We start from the raw sequence: 19,317 nt of genomic DNA on the forward strand, positions 1-19,317 counted from the left end.
AAGAGAAGTACAGTAGCACCACAACCAGTGGTGTAGCTAAGTGGCATGGTGCCCGGAGCAAGGGAATTTTTTGGCACCACCATCCCTCTCCTGTACTGAATTGGGGGTCTGGCCGACATGTTTCATTTGAAAAGAAAAAATATTTAAAAATCTTAAATAGGGGACAGTGCCAGTTCTAGACCTTGTGGAGCTCAGGGTGCTCCCGTGTTCATAACAGGAACAAAGGTCAAAGGTGTGCAGAAAAAATATAGTGGCATCACTATAGGGGAAAGGGGTATAGACACTGAATAGTATCAATTCACATGACACCAGACAGTAGTGTCCATAATTCACATTACACCACCCAGTAGTACCCATTATATGTTATGCCACAAAAAAAGAGACCTTTATACACTTTAAGCCACACAGCAGAGCAATTTATACATATTACATCACACAGGAGAAACGCTTACATGTTAAGCACTAGATCGGCAGACCTAGAAAACAAATAAGTAGGCATACGGCGATGCCATGTGAACCTAGACATGCAAAGATATATATGTGTGTGTAAATGCAACCACGTGTTACATGTCACAGTAATTAAAAGAAAGAATACTCTGAACTTGGGCACTCCCTCTACTAACCTGTATATTAAAGATACTGACCGGAACAATGTGTTAACTCATGACAGTTGTCATCCACTGAGACACGGTTTACCATATTCGCAGATGGGTCACTTGTTATACCAGATCAGGCGAATAACAAGTGACTCCTTAGACACGGTTGTGGCATTAGATGCGTTAATAGAGCGTTTTGTAAACGCGGCTAACATATGAGTTATTACTGCTGCTAAGGCCAAGGTTTTGAATATCTCTAGAGAACAATGTTGATCTCAGTCACTCAATACCAATAAAAATAAAGGCTAGGTAATTCAGTGGATTAATAGATATAGTACATCCAGTGTGTCTATTAATGAACTAATCAAAAAACTTTGGCCTATAGTCAATAAAGGCCTGATAAAGACCTGCCAGGATTACTTGACACCCGTCCGATGCCAGCATACTCAAGAGGGTGCAACTTACTGGACAATTTGGTTAAAATTGGACATCACAGATTTAACTAAACCGAATGTACCGGGTCACTTTCTGAGTAGAGCCAATGGGTGTTACTCCTTATTGATAGGTGATCAATTCATGCACCCTTACAGTGGTAAGAAAGATTTAATAAGACATGTTCTCACATGCACAACCAGATTTGTGATCTGTCTGATTTATTGCCCCTGCGGTTATTCATATGTAGGAAAAACTGAGACCACTTTGCGAGAAAGATTGGCCAATCACCACTTGTCGGTTTGGGCTGCCATTCAGGCAGGGACGAGTGATCAGCCACGGCTCGTCACTCGGTAGCAAGTCTACACACTAAATTGATTGAATATATTCCCCCCTTGAAAAGAGGGGGCAACAGAGGCAACATTTTGTTGAAGTTGTAGATGGATCCTTACATTAGACATGATGTCGCCCAAGGGGTTAAATGAAAAACATGGACTACATTGTTTTTTATAAATGATGTATTTTTACATATTTAGCTATATTTTGTATTGTGGATTGTTTCCTGATCTAGCCATAGGAGTACATTAGCCTTCGATTGATTAATTAGTATATTTAAACTCATTGTACTGTATACTGCCATTGTTATCTAATTATTGAAGCAACATTGTTTATTTTATGTATGATATACACTGAGTAATTTTTGTATACATTTTTATTGCATTGTACAGCCACCAGAGATGTGCGGTTAGCACTGCACAGCTGCCAGAGATGTGCAGTAAGCATTGTACAGCCACCAGAAATGTGCGGTAAGCATTGTACAGCCACCAGAAATGTGCAGTAAGCATAGTACAGTCGCCAGAGATGTGCAGCAATCATTGTACATCCGCCAGAGATGTGCAGTATGGGGTAAGCATTATATAGCCACCAAAGATATGCTGTCTGCATTGTACAGCCACCAGAAATGTGCGGTAAGCATTGTACAGCTGCCACAGATGAGCAGTATGCATTGAACAGCCATCAGAGATGTGCAGTATGTGGTAAGCATTGCACAGCCACCACAAATGTGTGGTAAGCATTGTACAGCCACCAGAGATGTGCAGTAAGCATTGTACAGCCGCCAGAGATGTGCAGTAATCATTGTACATCCGCCAGAGATGTGCAATATGGGGTAAGCATTGTACAGCTACCAAAGATATGCTGTATGGATTGCAGAGCCACCAGAAATGTGCGGTAAGCATTGTACAGCTGCCAGAGATAAGCAGTATGCATTGTACAGCCACCAGAGATGTGCAGTATGCGGTAAGCATTGTACAGCCACCAGAAATGTGCGGTAAGCATTGTACATCCGCCAGAGATGTGCGGTAAGCATTGTACATCCGCCAGAGATGTGCGGTAAGCATTGTACAGCAACCAGAGATGTGCAGCAAGCATTGTACAGCCACCAGAGATGTGCAGCAAGCATTGTACAGCCACCAGAGATGTGCAGCAAGCATTGTACAGCCACCAGAGATGTGCAGCAAGCATTGTACAGCCACCAGAGATGTGCAGCAAGCATTGTACAGCCACCAGAGATGTGCAGTATGCGGTAAGCATTGTACAGCCACCAAAGATATGCGTTATGCATTGTACAGCCACCAGAAATGTGCGGTAAGCATTGTACAGCTGCCAGAGATGAGCAGTTTGCATTGTACAGCCACCGGAGATGTGCAGTATGCAGTAAGCATTGTACAGCCGCCAGAGATGAGCAGTTTGCATTTTACAGCCACCAGGGATTTGCAGTATGTGGTAAGCATTGTACAGCCACCAGAGATGTGCCGTAAGCATTGTACAGCCACCAGAGATGAGCAGTATGCAATGTACAGCCGCCAGAGATGTGCAGTACACGGTAAGCATTGTATAGCCACCAGATATGTGCTGTAAGCATTGTACAGCCACCAGAGATGTGCTGTAAGCATTGTACAGCCACCAGAGATGTGCTGTAAGCATTGTACAGCCACCAGAGATGTGCTGTAAGCATTGTACAGCCACCAGAGATGTGCTGTAAGCATTGTAGAGCCACCAGAGATGTGCTGTAAGCATTGTACAGCCATCAGAGATGTGCAGTAAGCATTGAGTAGCAATGCCAGCAGTGTACCATGGGACCTGGCACCCCAGGATGAGCTGTTGGGGCAATTGCAGCAATGATGCATAAGGACATTCGCTCATCCTGATCCCCACCTTACCTATTAGTGTCTTCCGCCTGTGTCTTAAAATGCTCCTGTGTGCTGGGCTGCGGTGGGTGCAGGATTTCTGCTGCCATTGAGCATCAGCATTTTCCTCTGAATGTGCAGGGGAAGCAATCTCATTCCCTACCCCTTGTCTGCTGCTGTCTGGGTGGGCATAATATTCCTCCCACCACCCATGGCGACGAAAAGGATGATGCAAATACACCTATTTCTTTTTTTAGTATTTTATGTACCGGTGTTACAGTATGTATCCTCTGTTTTCCACACTGTCCATATTGCAAAATACAATGTTGACTTCCAATTTAATTCAAATGGCTGTCAACTGCCACGTTAGTTAAATAGTTTCACAGAAATAATTGCAGTAAATAAAGTTGGAAGCTTAACAACAAAACATTTTGCACTGGGTAGAAAGGGTTATGTTCGAAAGTTAACTGTAGGCTCAACTGTAATAACACAATAATAATCATAAAAATAATAAAGAACAAACCGCCGTTCAATGCAAGTGCATAAAAAAACACATTACGGATCCGAAACAAAAACTAATAGATAATTTTAATTCAGGTGCCAACAGTAGGTATATCACACCTCCAAACATTCCCGGTGGCAATGGCAAATGTCAACATTATATGGTGGGAACAGACTTCCAAGCAAGATAAACCATGTATTTTATTAAAAAAAGTTTTTAAAAAACTTAACAACTTACCTTTCATTTTCCTATGGGACTAGTACATCACTAGTAAACAAATACATAGTAATAAAAATAAGCTTGGACGAATAGTATTTTCTGATAACTGTAAATACCTTCTCTTGAACAAAATAATATAAAAGTACTGTCTCTCCAAGCTACGGTGTATTTGATGCAGCATAAGCACGTAAAAACAGATAATACAGCGGCCATGAAGAAGCAACTTAAAAGACAGGAGTAATTGTTCGCTGTGAGTTTGACATGCCTCGAAACACAATGACGTCAGCAGAAATAAAGACAAGCCAATCTCCTTCCAACAACATCAATCCACCAAAAAGGTGTGATATTCAAAAAACAAAAACAAAAATAATGTGGATGGCAAAAGAATAATAATAATAAAAATAATATAAAAATAAAATTAACACCCTCAGACAATTTTTTGTCCTCAGTTTGTGTTTTAATGATGCAGCATCCTACCCAATAAATTTTGTCCCTTGAGGCCCAAGCTGCAGGATTCGGCTAATCAAGCTCTCTCCCTCGTTTAGAGGGGGGGAATTGGTAGGAAGATGCAGTTTACTGAATAAGATCCATGCAGCAAGAAGAGAAATAAGAAGGGGATATTAGGATTGGACGGCCACTCCAGACAGTGATTGCCGGTTCTACACCAGGTGTCTGGTGGTGCCTGCTTTGAAAAATAGACAAAAAAAATCTACATGCATTTTAAGGGACATCCATGGACATACTTGTCAGAAGCATTGGTGTGTGCTTTGACAGTGGAAAGGCAAAGTGTAAGCATTTACATTACAGACACAAAGCAATCACGTGTTGTAATGCATCACTATGGAACAGTTACTGTAGTAGCAATTTCCATTTTAAGGCTAAGTTCACTTCATATCACTCAGTTTACTGCCTGTCACATCATTGGAGGAGTGTTAGATAAGGTTAACAAAGCACCCATTGCATTCTGCAGCTTATACACGTTAACGGTCCTCTCCCTCGTCTGTACATGCCAAGACAACTGAGGGTGGTCCTTAACGACTGTGAATCGGCTGTCGGGTACAGCGTACACAATGGGCAATAAAATGAGCGATAACGTTTGGAAAGGGCTAAAAAGAGCGATATCGCTCATTTTAAATCACCCAGTGAGTTTGTGACTTAACATTCCAGGTTTTAAGGCTATCCATGTATATGGACAGATGACTTAATTTGTGCCCTCATGAATTTGATTTATCCATTTGTGCTCAAGCATGGAATCCTGAAAACCTGAACTGTTAGGGTGCCTTGAGAACTGAGTTTGGGTAACCCTGGCCTATGGTATAATGATTCAGTCATGCCACTACTATCACAACCAAAGGATGTGACATCTATGGAGCATGGAGATAGGGTCAACCATGTCCTCAACAACATTTTATTAAGGGACACATCGTTTCTGTCTGTAGTGATAGATTTACCTGATTGTTTAAGCCATTTTATGTGTACATTTTATATCCTGTAATCTAAAGTAGGTACTGTACTTGTTGTTCACTTACAGTATGAGGAACAGTTTTGTGGACTGAATAGGGTATTCCAGAGATAATACAGTGCATCACATTACAAGGATGTTGGGTGATCCCGTAAAGGTCTGCACCAAGTCTAGGTGACAACTGCACTTTATATGCCAAACATTGTGAAGATGGTTCTCTTGACCTAATGGAATAGCATCAGAGTTTGGCAGCCATGCGGGGTGCCATCTGAACTTGTTTTTTTTTACAGGGGCACTCACAAGGCAAAACCGTGTCTTGTAAGTATAGATGAGCGGGCTCGGGTTACTAGGATCTCAAAGTGGGATCCTATTGGCTATATAAAACACGTGACAACAGAAAGTTATTTGGAAAAATCCAAAATCACAATAATTTGGTTATAAGAACCGAGTAAATCCGAATCTTCTCATCTCTACTTGTAGGTGATTCCATCTGAGTCCAGCCAGCCATCCCACACTGCCGCCGTACTCGGAGGCCATTACATTTGTACGTCTGTGTTAAATCCTATCATTGCACAACTAATTAATTCAACATGTGCAAAATGATTTAGTAATGTTATATATTCCTAGTGATCTGTATTAGCAAGACTTCTAAAATATTTACATTGTACTTTACTGTATGCCTATTTGACCATGAACACAGTGATGTGAACGAGGCCTAGATACGAATTCTATCTACCTTACCATAAATAATGACTTTATTAATTACTTGAATCAATTAACATTTTGTTTTTTTTCTGGAGAGGTTGTAGTCGTGTGAATTCACATTTTCAACAATAAACCATTGTACTATTTATAATATCAGTTCATATCTAAAGTGACGTTTTGGTGCAAAAAAAAACCCAAAAATTGCAGGGTTGAAAACTAGGGTTACACTGTAAAAAATAAAAAATAAACGCTCCTTAGGCTGTTATTAATTATGAATCCAGACATAATGGTTGACCAGAAAGGGGTTATACATTTGGATGTCTCTAGGGAACAAGCATATTACAGGTTTAGGTTATTATCAAATACATTATATTATTATTATAACATTTGAATTATAACATGTAAGAAAAAAACAAACGGAATTAACAGGCATAGACTGCCGTTATGGTAACTTACCCTAAAAACTGTGCCCCCGCTGGACCCATTTCGACCAGCCGACTAGCCAGTCCTTCCCCTTCTACCATTGGTGGAGGAATTGCTAGCTTGTGCCTCTTCACCAGACGGCAGGTGATACGGGTGGGAGCTGTGCATTTCCTCGGCGGGATAATGATCCGCATGCCATTATGTCGACTCCCCCTCATTGAACCCCCACGTGCGTCCACCATAAAGCTCACCAGGAACCTGGAGGTAAACCAATTTTAGGTTTAAGATAAACTTGTAATAAGAGTATATACAATAATATAGTTGTAATGTACAAATGATATAATAAACCAACAATTGAGCAATAACACTGTGTGCATATTCTGCATAACATCTAGTATTTTAGGTGGCATTCTGGTTATTTAACCGATTGCGCACACATTAGCCCTCATTCATATATGTGTGTATACTGTATATTACACACATCCAAATTTCAAACATAGACAGGACTTACATCAAAGAAACATCTTCTTACTTAATAAAGATAAAATGCATAGTACATCGCCACTTGTTCACTAAATAAGAAGCTATTTGTTTCTGTGTGTCAGCTATGGTTTGCATTTGAATCATACTTGCTTACTTTTGAAAACTAGTTTCAGGGAGATTATAGTTGGCAGTAGAATTTTGCACAGTGTCCCATTAAGGGGGAGTGTCATGCTCTACCCAAAGGGTGTGTCTAGTTCCATATATGGAGAGATTGTGAAAAGAGCTATGAACGTGGCACCTAGAAGTGTGGATGTGTACTGCTACATCTGAGAGGAATCTTAAAATTACATATCCAAATGTAGATGAGCGCCAAAGCAGTTAGTCAGAGATACTATACTTGCTAAAGTGCTGGGAAATAGTGCAGATGATTCAAAGTAACTGTATCTATCTCTTATTCCTTTTTCCCCCAAAAATGTAACAGTGCAATATGGGCTAGTAGAAATGAGGGAGCTTGCTAGACTAATGAGGGAAAGAGGGAGATTGCTGCTATTTCAGGAAGCCTCCTGCAAAATGCAGAAGGGAAGGCAACTATGATTTGAATAAGGTTGCTCCTCCTGCACGACATTGGCTGATTCCAGAGTGTGCACAATGATATCAGATGCAGTTCAGTGATTTTTTTTTTTGCCACAAATCCGCAGTCTGCAGGTGCAGAGATTGAACAGCAATAAAGTACGCACCGAGGGTTTATTCGCAAAGTGAATGACAGCGTTTGCGGGAGGTAACAATGGGTGGCTCGAAATAAGAATGCGTTTCAGGACTATTTTACGGGAGTTCCTTAGCTACTGCAAAGTGGTTCGCAGCTGGAGAGGCCCTGGGCAGCCAATCCGCCTGAGACAGCATATGGTTGCTCAGAGGTCCGATGATGGAATTATGTGTGTCTGGTGTTCCTTCCGATGTCAGAGGCAGATGCGAGATGCGAGCAGTGGTGTCATTAGTATATTTTCACAAATACACCGTGACAGAGATCATATCCGTACATGCAATTGCGCGCACTTCTGTGACATATAGATAGAGAGGTAGACAAACAGACAGACAGTATGGCCCTCATTCTGGTTGGCTCGCAAAGCAGCATTATTTTGCTGCTTTGCAAGCCTTGTAGCGCCACCCGCTCAAGCGCCCGACCCCGCTACTCACATGTTTTCCCCCGCAGTGCTTCAATTATCATATACTGTACATCCATTCGAAGCCTTGTGTGGGTGCCCAAAATCATTTGATGGTTGCTGACTATTGTCAAATGATTTCTGAAGCTCAATGGTGACTTAGAATAGCGTCGCCCTGCTCCGTGAACAGAGCGGGTTGCTGACGTCAGCTGCCCACCCCTGGAAGGCAGGTAGCAGCCCCCGTTGGCATGAGACACCCAGGAAACGATGAGAACGCCTCAGAGATTATGTGAGTCTTCCAGGGCGCCTGCAGAGAACACCGGCTTATGCGAATGTGCAGATCTTCTACATCGGTCACCGTTGCAAACCTATTAAAATGTGGACCTATGTCTGTCTAAGATGTCTGACTCAGCAATCAGACAGCCATTTGACATGATGCAAGTTCATTACAGGTATGGAAAAATAACTGGCACCAGATAAACATCTCACTGTTCTTTTTAAGATAATAAGAATGAAAGACAGGTGGAACATAGATCAGGCTGCTGATTGCAATCTTTCATTATTCTCAATCTTTGGCAGACTATTGCACCTGGGCTCCAGGTAACTGCCAGGGTGCTGAGAGACCAGAGCCGTTAAATTTAGCACACACATGGGAGATACAGCAACCCCACTAGTCATATATAAGAGCCCTTGTGGGTAAATTTACTATTCTTTGTGTTTCAGCAGCGTTTAAAAAAGGTTATGAACATACATGGTTGTAATTGTAAAAAAAAAACAAAAAAAAAACAATCTGGTTTATTTGATTCATGTTTTGCGATGGTGAATTTGTATTTTGCTCCTGTGTTGGTTGTGGGGACATACGGACTTAGTGGCACAGGCAGGGGGGTTCTGGTTGCCAAAGCTGTCTAATTACTCCATATGTGTACAGATCATAGCGACACGTTAATATAGCGACACATATAGCAAAAGGATCTAATCACAATCCCTGTGTGTCATCAGCGCCGGCCTTGATTAGTCTGTTTCTGTCATAGGGTTGTGGAAGGGTCAGACGTACTCACATGTGCACAGGGCACGCGACAGGGGGGTCAAGGGGGACAAGTATGATGGGCCCCAGCAATCTCAAGGGCCCCAGAGTTTCCATGCCCCATCATGGCCGCTGGCCTGTGGCTGCAGGCGCACAGCCATACCCGCCGCTGGCACTGTATCCTCAGTCTCTGGCTCCTGTACTTTATAGCACATGCACGGGTTGTCTGTTCCGTGCCTGCTTGTAGTGCTCGGCATTCTTTTGTGAACGTGACAGGCCAGCAGAAGGCAGCAGCCAGGAGCCAAGCCAACCGGACTGAGAACGAGAGAAGTCCGCACCTGAAAGCAGGATCTGGAGGAGCGAAAGGTTAAATGAGGCTCGTACAGAAGAGGGTTGTGTGGATTTGGGATTAGGTGGGGGCCCCAGAAACATAATCGTACAGGGCCCCAAGATTTCTGTTGCCAGCCCTGCATGTGCACAGTGTGTAAAATCATTCAGTGGTTCATGAATTGCCTATGGATAGCGGATAGCAATATTTTTGTAATTCACTCTCTCTCTTTCTCTATACAATAGGAAAGTTGGGACCATGAGAACAGAACAGGTAGCGTTGGCAATAGAGCAGGATTTAGATGCTTCCCTACTGAATAGAAGATTGCAAGGTCACCAGATTGAACATACACTTTACTTTTCCTAATCTTCATTACAACAGCAGGTGTATCACTAGCATACAATTAACCAAGACAGAAATCTTCTGGCAACAGTTGTCTGCCGAGAATACAAACAGGCAGAGCTTGTCTGAGGCACACAATAGCACACAAAGCTTCTTTGATTTAAACCGGTTTATTAAATAGGGGACAGAGTGCTCTCACAGGTTATGTGATTTCCTCAGGTTTCCCAAGCGCTGTATAAGGCTACTCTGCCTGATTGTGACTGCTACATTGGGCAAGTGTAGTGATCCTGCAAAAGGGCTTTAGTCTCAGCGGAGGGATGATGTGACAGGGTTATGGCAAGGAATAAGGGGTTTGGCTGGCTTTGGAAAGAATATGAGGGGTTTTAGAAATGACCACGTTGTGGGGTTCTATCATTAGTACCGTTGGTGCTTTGTTACTTGCATAATACGTCAGTAAATTGGTCATAGTCAGCAATAACTATTGGAATCATACTCAGTAGAGTCTTGGTGATGCAGCATTGCGATGGCGGTTAGTGTGATAGTTATTTTTTTTATATTTGTGCAGATTATGTATAATAGCTAATTATTGCAGCGTCTTTTTTATGTGCTGACATATACCAAAAATTTTAATGGTTAATCATCATATGGCACAGAAGCGTGACAGCAGCTGCGGGGTAGCACTACCTCTGGGTTGTCGAAGGCGCATAGGCAAGTGTTGTACAGTATATGATGAGTATGTGCATCACCTGAACAGCTCATTCACCCACTACCTATGTCATTACAATAGCACCTGTGCCATGACAGGAATGAAGGACAAATAAGCTGCTTCGCAGAGCTGCCCCCAGGTCTCCGGTTAGGGAGAGGGGGCAGCTGGTTATATATATATAGTAGCTTTAATATTATCTTCCTGTTAATTTTAAAATGGCAAAGTGAATCTAGTTATAACATAATGGTAAAAAAAAAGGATAGAACACAACAGAATAGTAATTTAATAACTAAGGGGGTTATTCTGGTTCACGAGCAAAGGCAAATTCACTCTCAGATGGACAAAACCATATGCACTGCAGGTGGGGCAGATGTAATGTGCAGAGAGAGTTAGATTTGGGTGGGGAGTGTACTTAACTGATATTTATATTGCAGTGTAAAAATAAAGCAGCCAGTGTTTAACCTGCAGAGAAACAATATAACTCGCCCAAATCTAAATCTCTCTGCACATGTTACATCAGCCCTCCTGCAGTGCACATGGTTTTGTCCATCTTAGAGTTAATTTACCTTTGCGAGTAAACCAGAATAATCCCCTAAAACATGATGTACTCCACAGAGAGTCTGACTCCAGCTTGTTGGCAGGAACATCTCCATTAGAGACAATGGGCTCCTTCTGCTCTCAGGTGGTGTATCATTTCCCTGTAATTACGTGTAAAAGTGCTACTTTGCTGTATATTAAACTTCAATTTGGAAACATGAAATGTGCAATGACAATGGCATAAACATCAAAATAGTCAGATCCTTAAAAAATAAGAGACCCCATAAGTGTAAGTTTGTTCTTAGATAAACCAATCTCTATATCCAAGCCTTTCCTCTTGTAAATCCTCTACTTCTATGGCCTGCGTGACACTGCCCTCTCCTGATTGTCCTCCTACAGTACCGCTCTGGTTGCTCTACTGTACTGTATGTCTCTTTTCATGACTCTATCTCTCGCTCTTCTGCTGCCAGTTAGTGTCCCTGGAGACTCTATTCTAAGCCCCTTCTTTTCGCTCTTTACACTTCCTCCCTTGGTCAGTTCATCTGGGGCCAGAATCTCTAAGCATTAAAAGTGATAAAATGGAGAGTGATAAACAGCCAGCCAATCAGCTCCTGTCGGACATTTTTCAAACACAGTCTGTGACATGTCAGACAGGAGCTGGCTGTTTATCAATCTCCATTTTATCACTTTTGAAGCTTAGAGAATCTGGCCCCTGGTCTTATAGCCTCCAATACATGTGAAGGCTGGTGATACTCAGCTACCTCTAAGCCGATCTCCACTCTTACGTCTCCAGGTGTCTTTCTACAATTTCCTCCTGGTTGCACTGCCGCCTTCTTAGACATAACGTTTGTCTCCAAAGTGCACTCACCTACCCCCTTCTCACTATCTGTTAACAACATCACTCTCACCTCTGACCCATCCATGACTCCTTCCTCTCTTTTAAATCCCATATTCGTGTCCTCTCTCTTTCATGCCATGTCCGCCTTTATAACATCATCAGGACCCTTTCTTACCACAGATGTCAATCCTTCACTCTTCAGCTCTACAGTAGTTCACCTTCCCCTACAGGTAAACTTCAACCTCTTCACACTAACCTATAAAGTCATCACCCAATCCTCTCTATTATATATTACTATCTCTCCCCTACTTTATATATCACTTCATCTCACTGCAAAATGACCACCGCTTTTCCTTCCAACTGCTAACCTCATCCAACTCTCAGCTAAAGGACTTCATGCAGTTTCTGAAGTCGAGAACAGATTCCCTTTCTCTATCAGACTTTCCAACTACCACCAAAGCCTACCAGCTGTTCTCCTAGCCCACACTTTTGACTACACCGCCCCTATAAATGGTAGGCTCTGAAGAGCAGGTTCTCATACTTTTCCATTTCCTTAAACCCATCATCTTCATGGTATTGTTTTTGCTATCATTGGTTCTAAAGGTCAACTAGAGTATTGATCCAGCAAACAACGATTATCCATCAAATACCAGATCAGATACACAGTATATTGCTCTTTTTTGTACTATTATGTATTTTACACTTGTAGGCACTTTATGTCCTGTTATGCTTGTTTTGTACTTTTGTAAGCATTTTATAAGGCACTGTGGACACCTTGTGGCAACTTTTTTGTTGTTTGTTGCAATTCAAACAGTCTGGTTTAAATGTTTAAATTAATTGTTATTTTTTTTTTTAAATGGTCCACATTGAATGTTGAACAATGTTAATGTTTTTATTTTAAAGTGGCTCACCATTGGATCTGCTACTAGCGCTAGGGCTGTTGAGCCTGACTAAATGTTGGACTTGAAAGATTTAAAGGAAAGCACAATAATTTTTGACTTGTTCAGCAAATCATGCATGTTTAGTACAGTACATATATTTTCAAATATCATATACAATCTTTGCTGTGATAGCATGCTAATTTACTATTCCGGCAGTGTGTTTAGTGCATCACATTAACTGTGCAGTGTCTGGAGCACTTTACAGTAGATTTATTTATCTGTAATGACTGCAGTTTATAATTTTAGTGGTGCATCCAGAATGCCACTCTAAGGCCCGCATTCAATGCGGCCGGCGAGGGGGTTAAACGGTGGGGATCACAGAAAACCAGCGATCCTCGCTGTTTAACCCCCTCGCCGGCCGCTCACCCTATTCTATGTTCCGACAGTGAGGATTCCCCCAAACAGCGAGGCTCGCTGCTAATGCAGGGAGCCCGCTGCATTTAGCCGTAAGTCTAGTTGTTTATGCGGCCATGTACACCGATTCTCCTCGCTCCAAAAAACGGGGGGTCAGTTGAATACTGACAGGTCGAGCTGTGACAGCGAGTAGGCAGTACTGCTCGCATGTCACAGCTCACCCCTGGCATTGAATATACCCCAAAATGCATACATTTATTAGCAGTGAGCTACGGAAACAATACTCATCTGGTCATGCTGCCCACACTAAAAAAAACATATTACGCTGTCAAGTCTGCAGTTATTGTACATAAAGTGGAACTCTAGATACAACAACGTTAACTACTTGGTTAGTATAGTTAAAGCAAATGAGCAAAACCACACAAAGGTCAGCATTATCACCTTGCGTCATACAGTGGAAGTGATGAGAAATAGCTGCAAAATAATAATAAAATAAAAGAAAGCAAAAATAGAGAACAAAAATCATATAAACAGTTAATAGCGAGCAGCAATCTGATCAGCTCAACAACCCACACAGGGCAAGAAAGAGTTAATAGTGACAACACAGCTTTTCCCATCTTCAGATTGTGCAGATACAACTCACTACACTACAGTTGGCGACTACAGGATTAACAACAACAGTAATTCCATTGTAATACATAAAACCCAACATCTCCCAAATACATTTTCATGGGATATTACATTTGAATAAGCCCTCTCAGGGGCGTAACTATAGCACCGCAGCCCCCGCCACCGCGGGGGGGCGCTGTGCATGTGGGGGTGCCGGGGGCTGCGGTGCTATAGTTAAACCCCCCCCTCAATCCCCCGCAGACTTACCTATCGCGCTGGTCCCGGCGGCTCCGTTCTTCTGCTGAGGACCACCACAAAATGGCCGCCCCCATATAGCACACAGTTCTCTGTCCCGCCGGGACCAGCGCGATAGGTAAGGCTGTGGGGGATGGAGGGGGGGTTTGCATGGGCGGCGGGGTAGGGGTGCTCGGCGGGGCGGCGGGGTAGGGGTGCTCGGCGGGGCGGCTACGGGGGGGGGCCCTAACGGCGGGGGGGCGCCCAAAATGTAGCTACGCCACTGAGCCCTCTCCTGGCAATGAGGAGAGAAAAACCTAATTTCTCCCATATAAAATATACAGTATAGGATGGTATTTGTTAAACCATAAGACACATTCTAGGTCTCCCTCCCTGCAAACCATGTGTACATATTAGACAAACTTGTATGTTTATCAATGTTACACAAATGTTACAATGTGCACATGGGCAGGATTTAAGTCTTTCGGGACGGGATGTGGTGGCGTTTACCAGCTCGCTGGGCTCCGATCACTCGCAGACAAGCGAGCATGTCTGAATCAGGCCAATAGACTCCATTGAAAGTGCTGGAATGTATGGGTTCCCTGCTGCCCGCCCCCGCGTCAATAGGGTGATATCCATGGGAACACCAAGCGTTTTCATGGAAACGCACATGAAACGCTGTGTTCCCATGGGCGTGACTACCCGCTGCCGCCCCACACCCCCCAGCCGCAATGCGCAAAAGAGAAATATCTGTCCTCCATGCTTGTGCGTGGAGGACCGAATCATTCTAAATAAGGTCCTGGATACAGCAAGCAGCTGCACTGCACACACACTGTCATTTTTGGTTAGTCTGACTCTGTACCCTTCACAAATCTAAAGTCACAGTACAAAATCATCGTGATTGCACAATTTTTACAACAATTAGCTGAATTTCTTCAAATTCTAAACCAAACCCTTTGTAAACTAATCCTTTTCAGAGTGCCAAAATATGGTCCCTGACCGGTCCATGTATGCTTAAAACAATAAATGGTAAATTCCATCTTTACAACTTACCCAGAATGCACTGGGCTTGAAACAAGATTAACATTGTCCAGAGTATCTGCCGCCCAGCTGTAGTGCCTCAGTGAGTCGGAGTCAAATTCTCTTGTGAATGAAAGGTGCATGTGCTGAAATAGAGACAAGGGTCATAACCGTTACAAGGGCAAAGACGTTACCAATGACAGACTTGTCGGTGGCTGCAATTAGAATTTCATTGCATTAAACAAATAAGGCACTGATTTATTGCAGAAAAAAAGTGACATTGAAAACAATGTATCAATCAAAAAAAAACTTTAGAAAATGAATAGAGTCCCTTATTCTGGTTCACTCACGAAGGCAAATTCCTTCTCAAATGGATAAAACCATGTGCACTGCAGAGGGGGCAGGGGGGGGGGAGATGTAACATGTTCAGAGAGATTTAGATTTGGGTGATTTATTCTGTTTCTGTGCAGGGTAACATAAAGTTTATTTTTACACTGCAATATAGATCTCACTTTGAAGTAAAACCCCACCCAAATCTAACTCTCTCTGCACAAGTTACATCTGCCCCACCTGCCGTGCACATGGTTTTGTCCATTTGAGAAGGAATTTGCCTTTGCGAGTGAACCAGAAAAAGGACTAGAGTGAAAACACTCAAGCTAGCCTTCACCCACACGCATACATTCAGCACTACACTAGCCCCAATAATTTTTGTATGTGTATGTGTGTGTGTGTGTATACTTGGATTTTAGGTTTAGAGATCTTTTTAAAGTATAAGTCAGGACCCGAAACAATCTATTATGCAATTAAAATCTATTATTAAATAGAGAAGAAGAAGCACGCTTTTACCATACACTGAACCGTGTGTTCTGAGACTGATTAATAGAGGCAATTTGTGCTTTCGCCAAGGGAAGGTTAGGAGTCGCAGACTAGTGTTCTGCAAAGCAGCAGCTGTGCAATGTCATCCTTATGTACTATGGACATTTATTTATATATTAAGAGATAATTAATCCTGTATATATAAATATATATATATATATATATATATATATATATATATATATATATATATATATATATATATATATATTGTAAATTTGACCCTTAAATAAAAGTCAGCTCAAAAGAGACCACTACAAAGACAGAAAACTTTTGGTTCGGATAACAATATCTATATCCAAGGGCGTAACTACCATAGGTGCAAGGGGTGCAGCTACTATGGGGCCCAGAGCTGAAGGGGGCACATCTTTACTGTATGCATGGGTAGGCGAGGAAAAGGGGCAAGCAGGGGTGGTAGCAGGGCAAAGCCCAGCATGGATGCCTGCGTGGGGCAGGCGGCTGACATCATGTGATGCCAGTGCGCACCCCAAATATGCCCATCTCCTTTGGAAATAAAAGTCAGACTGACTCTTACTTGCGAATGGGTGAAAAATCAATTGATGGTGAGCTAGCATCAAATGATTTTTCACTCATGCGTACACATCTCCTTGCCCAGGTTACATCTGCCCCACCTGCATTGCACATGGTTTTGTCCAGAAGGATTTTGTCAGAAAGAGTGAACTAGAATAAGGCCCACTGTGAGGGGCATAATGCTGGCTACAATAGTTGCTCCAATCATTTCACCATTCATTCCCATGGCTATTTGTTTAGGTCTAAGCTGTTCAATATTTGTATTAGTGTTAAAACAAGAACATGAATGGGTTGAACAAAGATAATGCAGACATACTCCATTAAAAGAAGTTCTGGTTGTCTACATTACATCGTATAGGTACAGCTGGGTACTAATGATGCAACATATCATTCGTGCAGCTGTTGAGCGATATATAGTGCTAAGTGCATTTGTCCATTTGTATAGTCAATATGCCTGTGACCGACATTGCTCACAGACATATCATATGCAGCATGGCCGATGCTAATATATTGCTATCTATTTATATGGTGCCACAACGGTTCCACACCGCTTAAAAGAGTATGGCTGCTGAGAACATGCAGTGCTTTGGGAAGGGTCAGGGCTTATCGTGGTATTTGACTGGAATGGGAGCAGGAGTTGATGATGTCAGACTTCATCCCCGTCACCCAACGTGCAGGCTTTGTGTCTACTCTACGTCTTCTCCCCCCGGACGCTAGACGATAATCGTTAATGATATTCATGATCGTTAATGATATTATTGAGTATATCATCTAGTATGTACATACTCTGGGGCAGATTTATTAAGCCAAGGTAAGTAACCAATGTGACTTGTACTGTACTTTATCAGCCAATCAGCTCACAACTGACATTTTTTTTACCCCAGCCTGTAACTTTACAGTTAGGAGCTGATTGGTCGATGATAAAGTACCAACCACTTTATAATTTCACAGAGTTTAATAAATCTAACCCCATATCTTTAAGGGGAAGCGGTCCCACGGGTCGTTACCGATGTCCTCCAAATTCAGCACGGCCCCGCTGTCTCCACCCCACCTCGCAGTCACTCTGCACCCCTGCCTAGTCCCGTCGCTATTGCTATTGTACACTGTTGTTCACTGCCCCATGCAGAAGTGTGGTAATCCTCAATTTCTAAAGTATTCGAAATCAGCTTCTATTTGCCTGTAACGTAATCATGGAGCCCCTGTCCCATCTTCCTTGTGGCTCAACACTTGAAAGGAAGCAGATGGAATGATTTTCCACTGCACACAGTCTTTTGTTGGCCGTTTCTAAACAGTGGAAACTGTATTGTTCTAAATATATTGACTCACCTAGCACACATAATCTTATGTGAGTAGATCACAATTACCTATAAGCCCAGGTGCAAAGATAGATGTATCGCTGCCAAGCATTTCCCCTTTTCATTAAGAAATACATTATTTATCCATCTGACAGTTGCTTGTAGCAGGATTGTCAGACATGTTCCTGAAGTAAAGCAGATGGTTTCCGAAGGCTAGTCTCTTATAATGTGATCAAAAAGCCCTCCCCTTCCTATCCCTGGTACTGAGCCATACAAACAGTAAAACATGACTTTTTAAACCTCTGCTTGTTCTGAATGGCTTGTAAATTATAGCTCTTCAGCAGTTACAGCTCACTATTTGTATTCCAACATTCATTAAAAAAAATGTATATGGTTATCTTCCTTGCGTGTTAAACAGCCCTTCGATTTGCCCCATCTCATGGCATGGCTCAGTAGTGTTATGCGCCTGTCCGGGCAACTTTTTACAAAATAACGGGTCCTATTTGCAAAGCAATGCAAATATGTTACACACAAGCAACATCTGCTGATTAAAATGATATATGGCACGTTTATATTCTGCTTATAAAATGCTACAATAATGTGTCATTGGTTGTTTTCTAGTAAACAATGTAACATAACATTTCGTAAACAGGTACAGGTGCGGTCGCACAGAATACAGGCAAACCGCATATCATTTTAATAAGTAGAAGCTGCTTGTGTGTCCTATTCTCAGGGTGTGCACCCACCAGTTTTGTGGGAACACCCATTAAATGCTGGGCAGGCCCCAGCGACTGCCACCTGCCTGTCCATAGTTTAGCGAACGCCGCGGTGAGTGTAAAACTCGACAAAGGCATTTGTTTGAGGGGGGGGCACATTCGCATAAGCGACTATGCGCATGCGCACTCCCCCACTATCGAAAAAGGGGGTCAAATTCTCTGCTCACCGTGCAGATCTTAATCGGCTGCATAGTGCTCTGAGTGTGCACCTGCTTTGAAAGTGCAAAATTAGAAATAGCCTTAGGAGTCAGTGTGACCCTAGGCACAAGAATAATAGTTGCCCCCCTTTGCCTAATTTTATACTTATCATATTTTTAATTATAAGCCCTTATTTGATGATTGCCAATTTGCTATAATAATTAAAAAAAAACAATGAACTGTGACATTTTGTTTTCATTTTAATTATGTGTGGATAATAAATCCACGAGTGTGGATCAATAAATACCCGTGTTTGAAGACAGGTGGCGTTGCTGAGGAAAGTTAGTATTAATATTGTGTACTACCATCTTTAAAACAACGCCGGATGAGGGAGCTGGTGCATTGTCGTGGTGGAAAAAAGAACTAACCTATGAATCAATGGGAAATTTGATATGGCGTTGTTTGAAATATGGTAGTGTACTATAGTAATACCAACTTTCCTCAGCAACGCCACCTGTCTTCAAACACAGGTACTTATTGATCCACCCTCGTATATATAGTAAATAGGACAGTTTACAGGGGCAGTCTGTGAATGCC

At 42.3% G+C, this 19,317-nt stretch overlaps 1 protein-coding gene across 8 annotated transcripts in view; it reads right to left on the reverse strand.

The window, feature by feature from the left end:
• Positions 1–19,317, reverse strand: part of ANK3 (ankyrin 3) — a 333,783-nt gene that overhangs the window by 54,188 nt on the left and 260,278 nt on the right. For 4 of the 8 annotated variants that reach the window (XM_083149129.1, XM_083149128.1, XM_083149130.1 and 1 more), the window contains exons 26-28: positions 15,138–15,250; positions 6,562–6,786; positions 4,416–4,514 (exon numbers count right to left, since the gene is read on the reverse strand). In XM_083149129.1, the coding sequence (XP_083005255.1) occupies positions 4,416–4,514; positions 6,562–6,786; positions 15,138–15,250 (437 nt within the window). The remainder of the gene's footprint in view (positions 1–4,415; positions 4,515–6,561; positions 6,787–15,137; positions 15,251–19,317) is intronic. The other 4 variants (XM_083149133.1, XM_083149134.1, XM_083149135.1 and 1 more) reach the window with 1 other exon arrangement.

This window comes from Crinia signifera, chromosome 6 (genome assembly GCF_055691185.1).
Source record: "Crinia signifera chromosome 6, ASM5569118v1, whole genome shotgun sequence".
Taxonomy (NCBI): domain Eukaryota; kingdom Metazoa; phylum Chordata; class Amphibia; order Anura; family Myobatrachidae; genus Crinia; species Crinia signifera.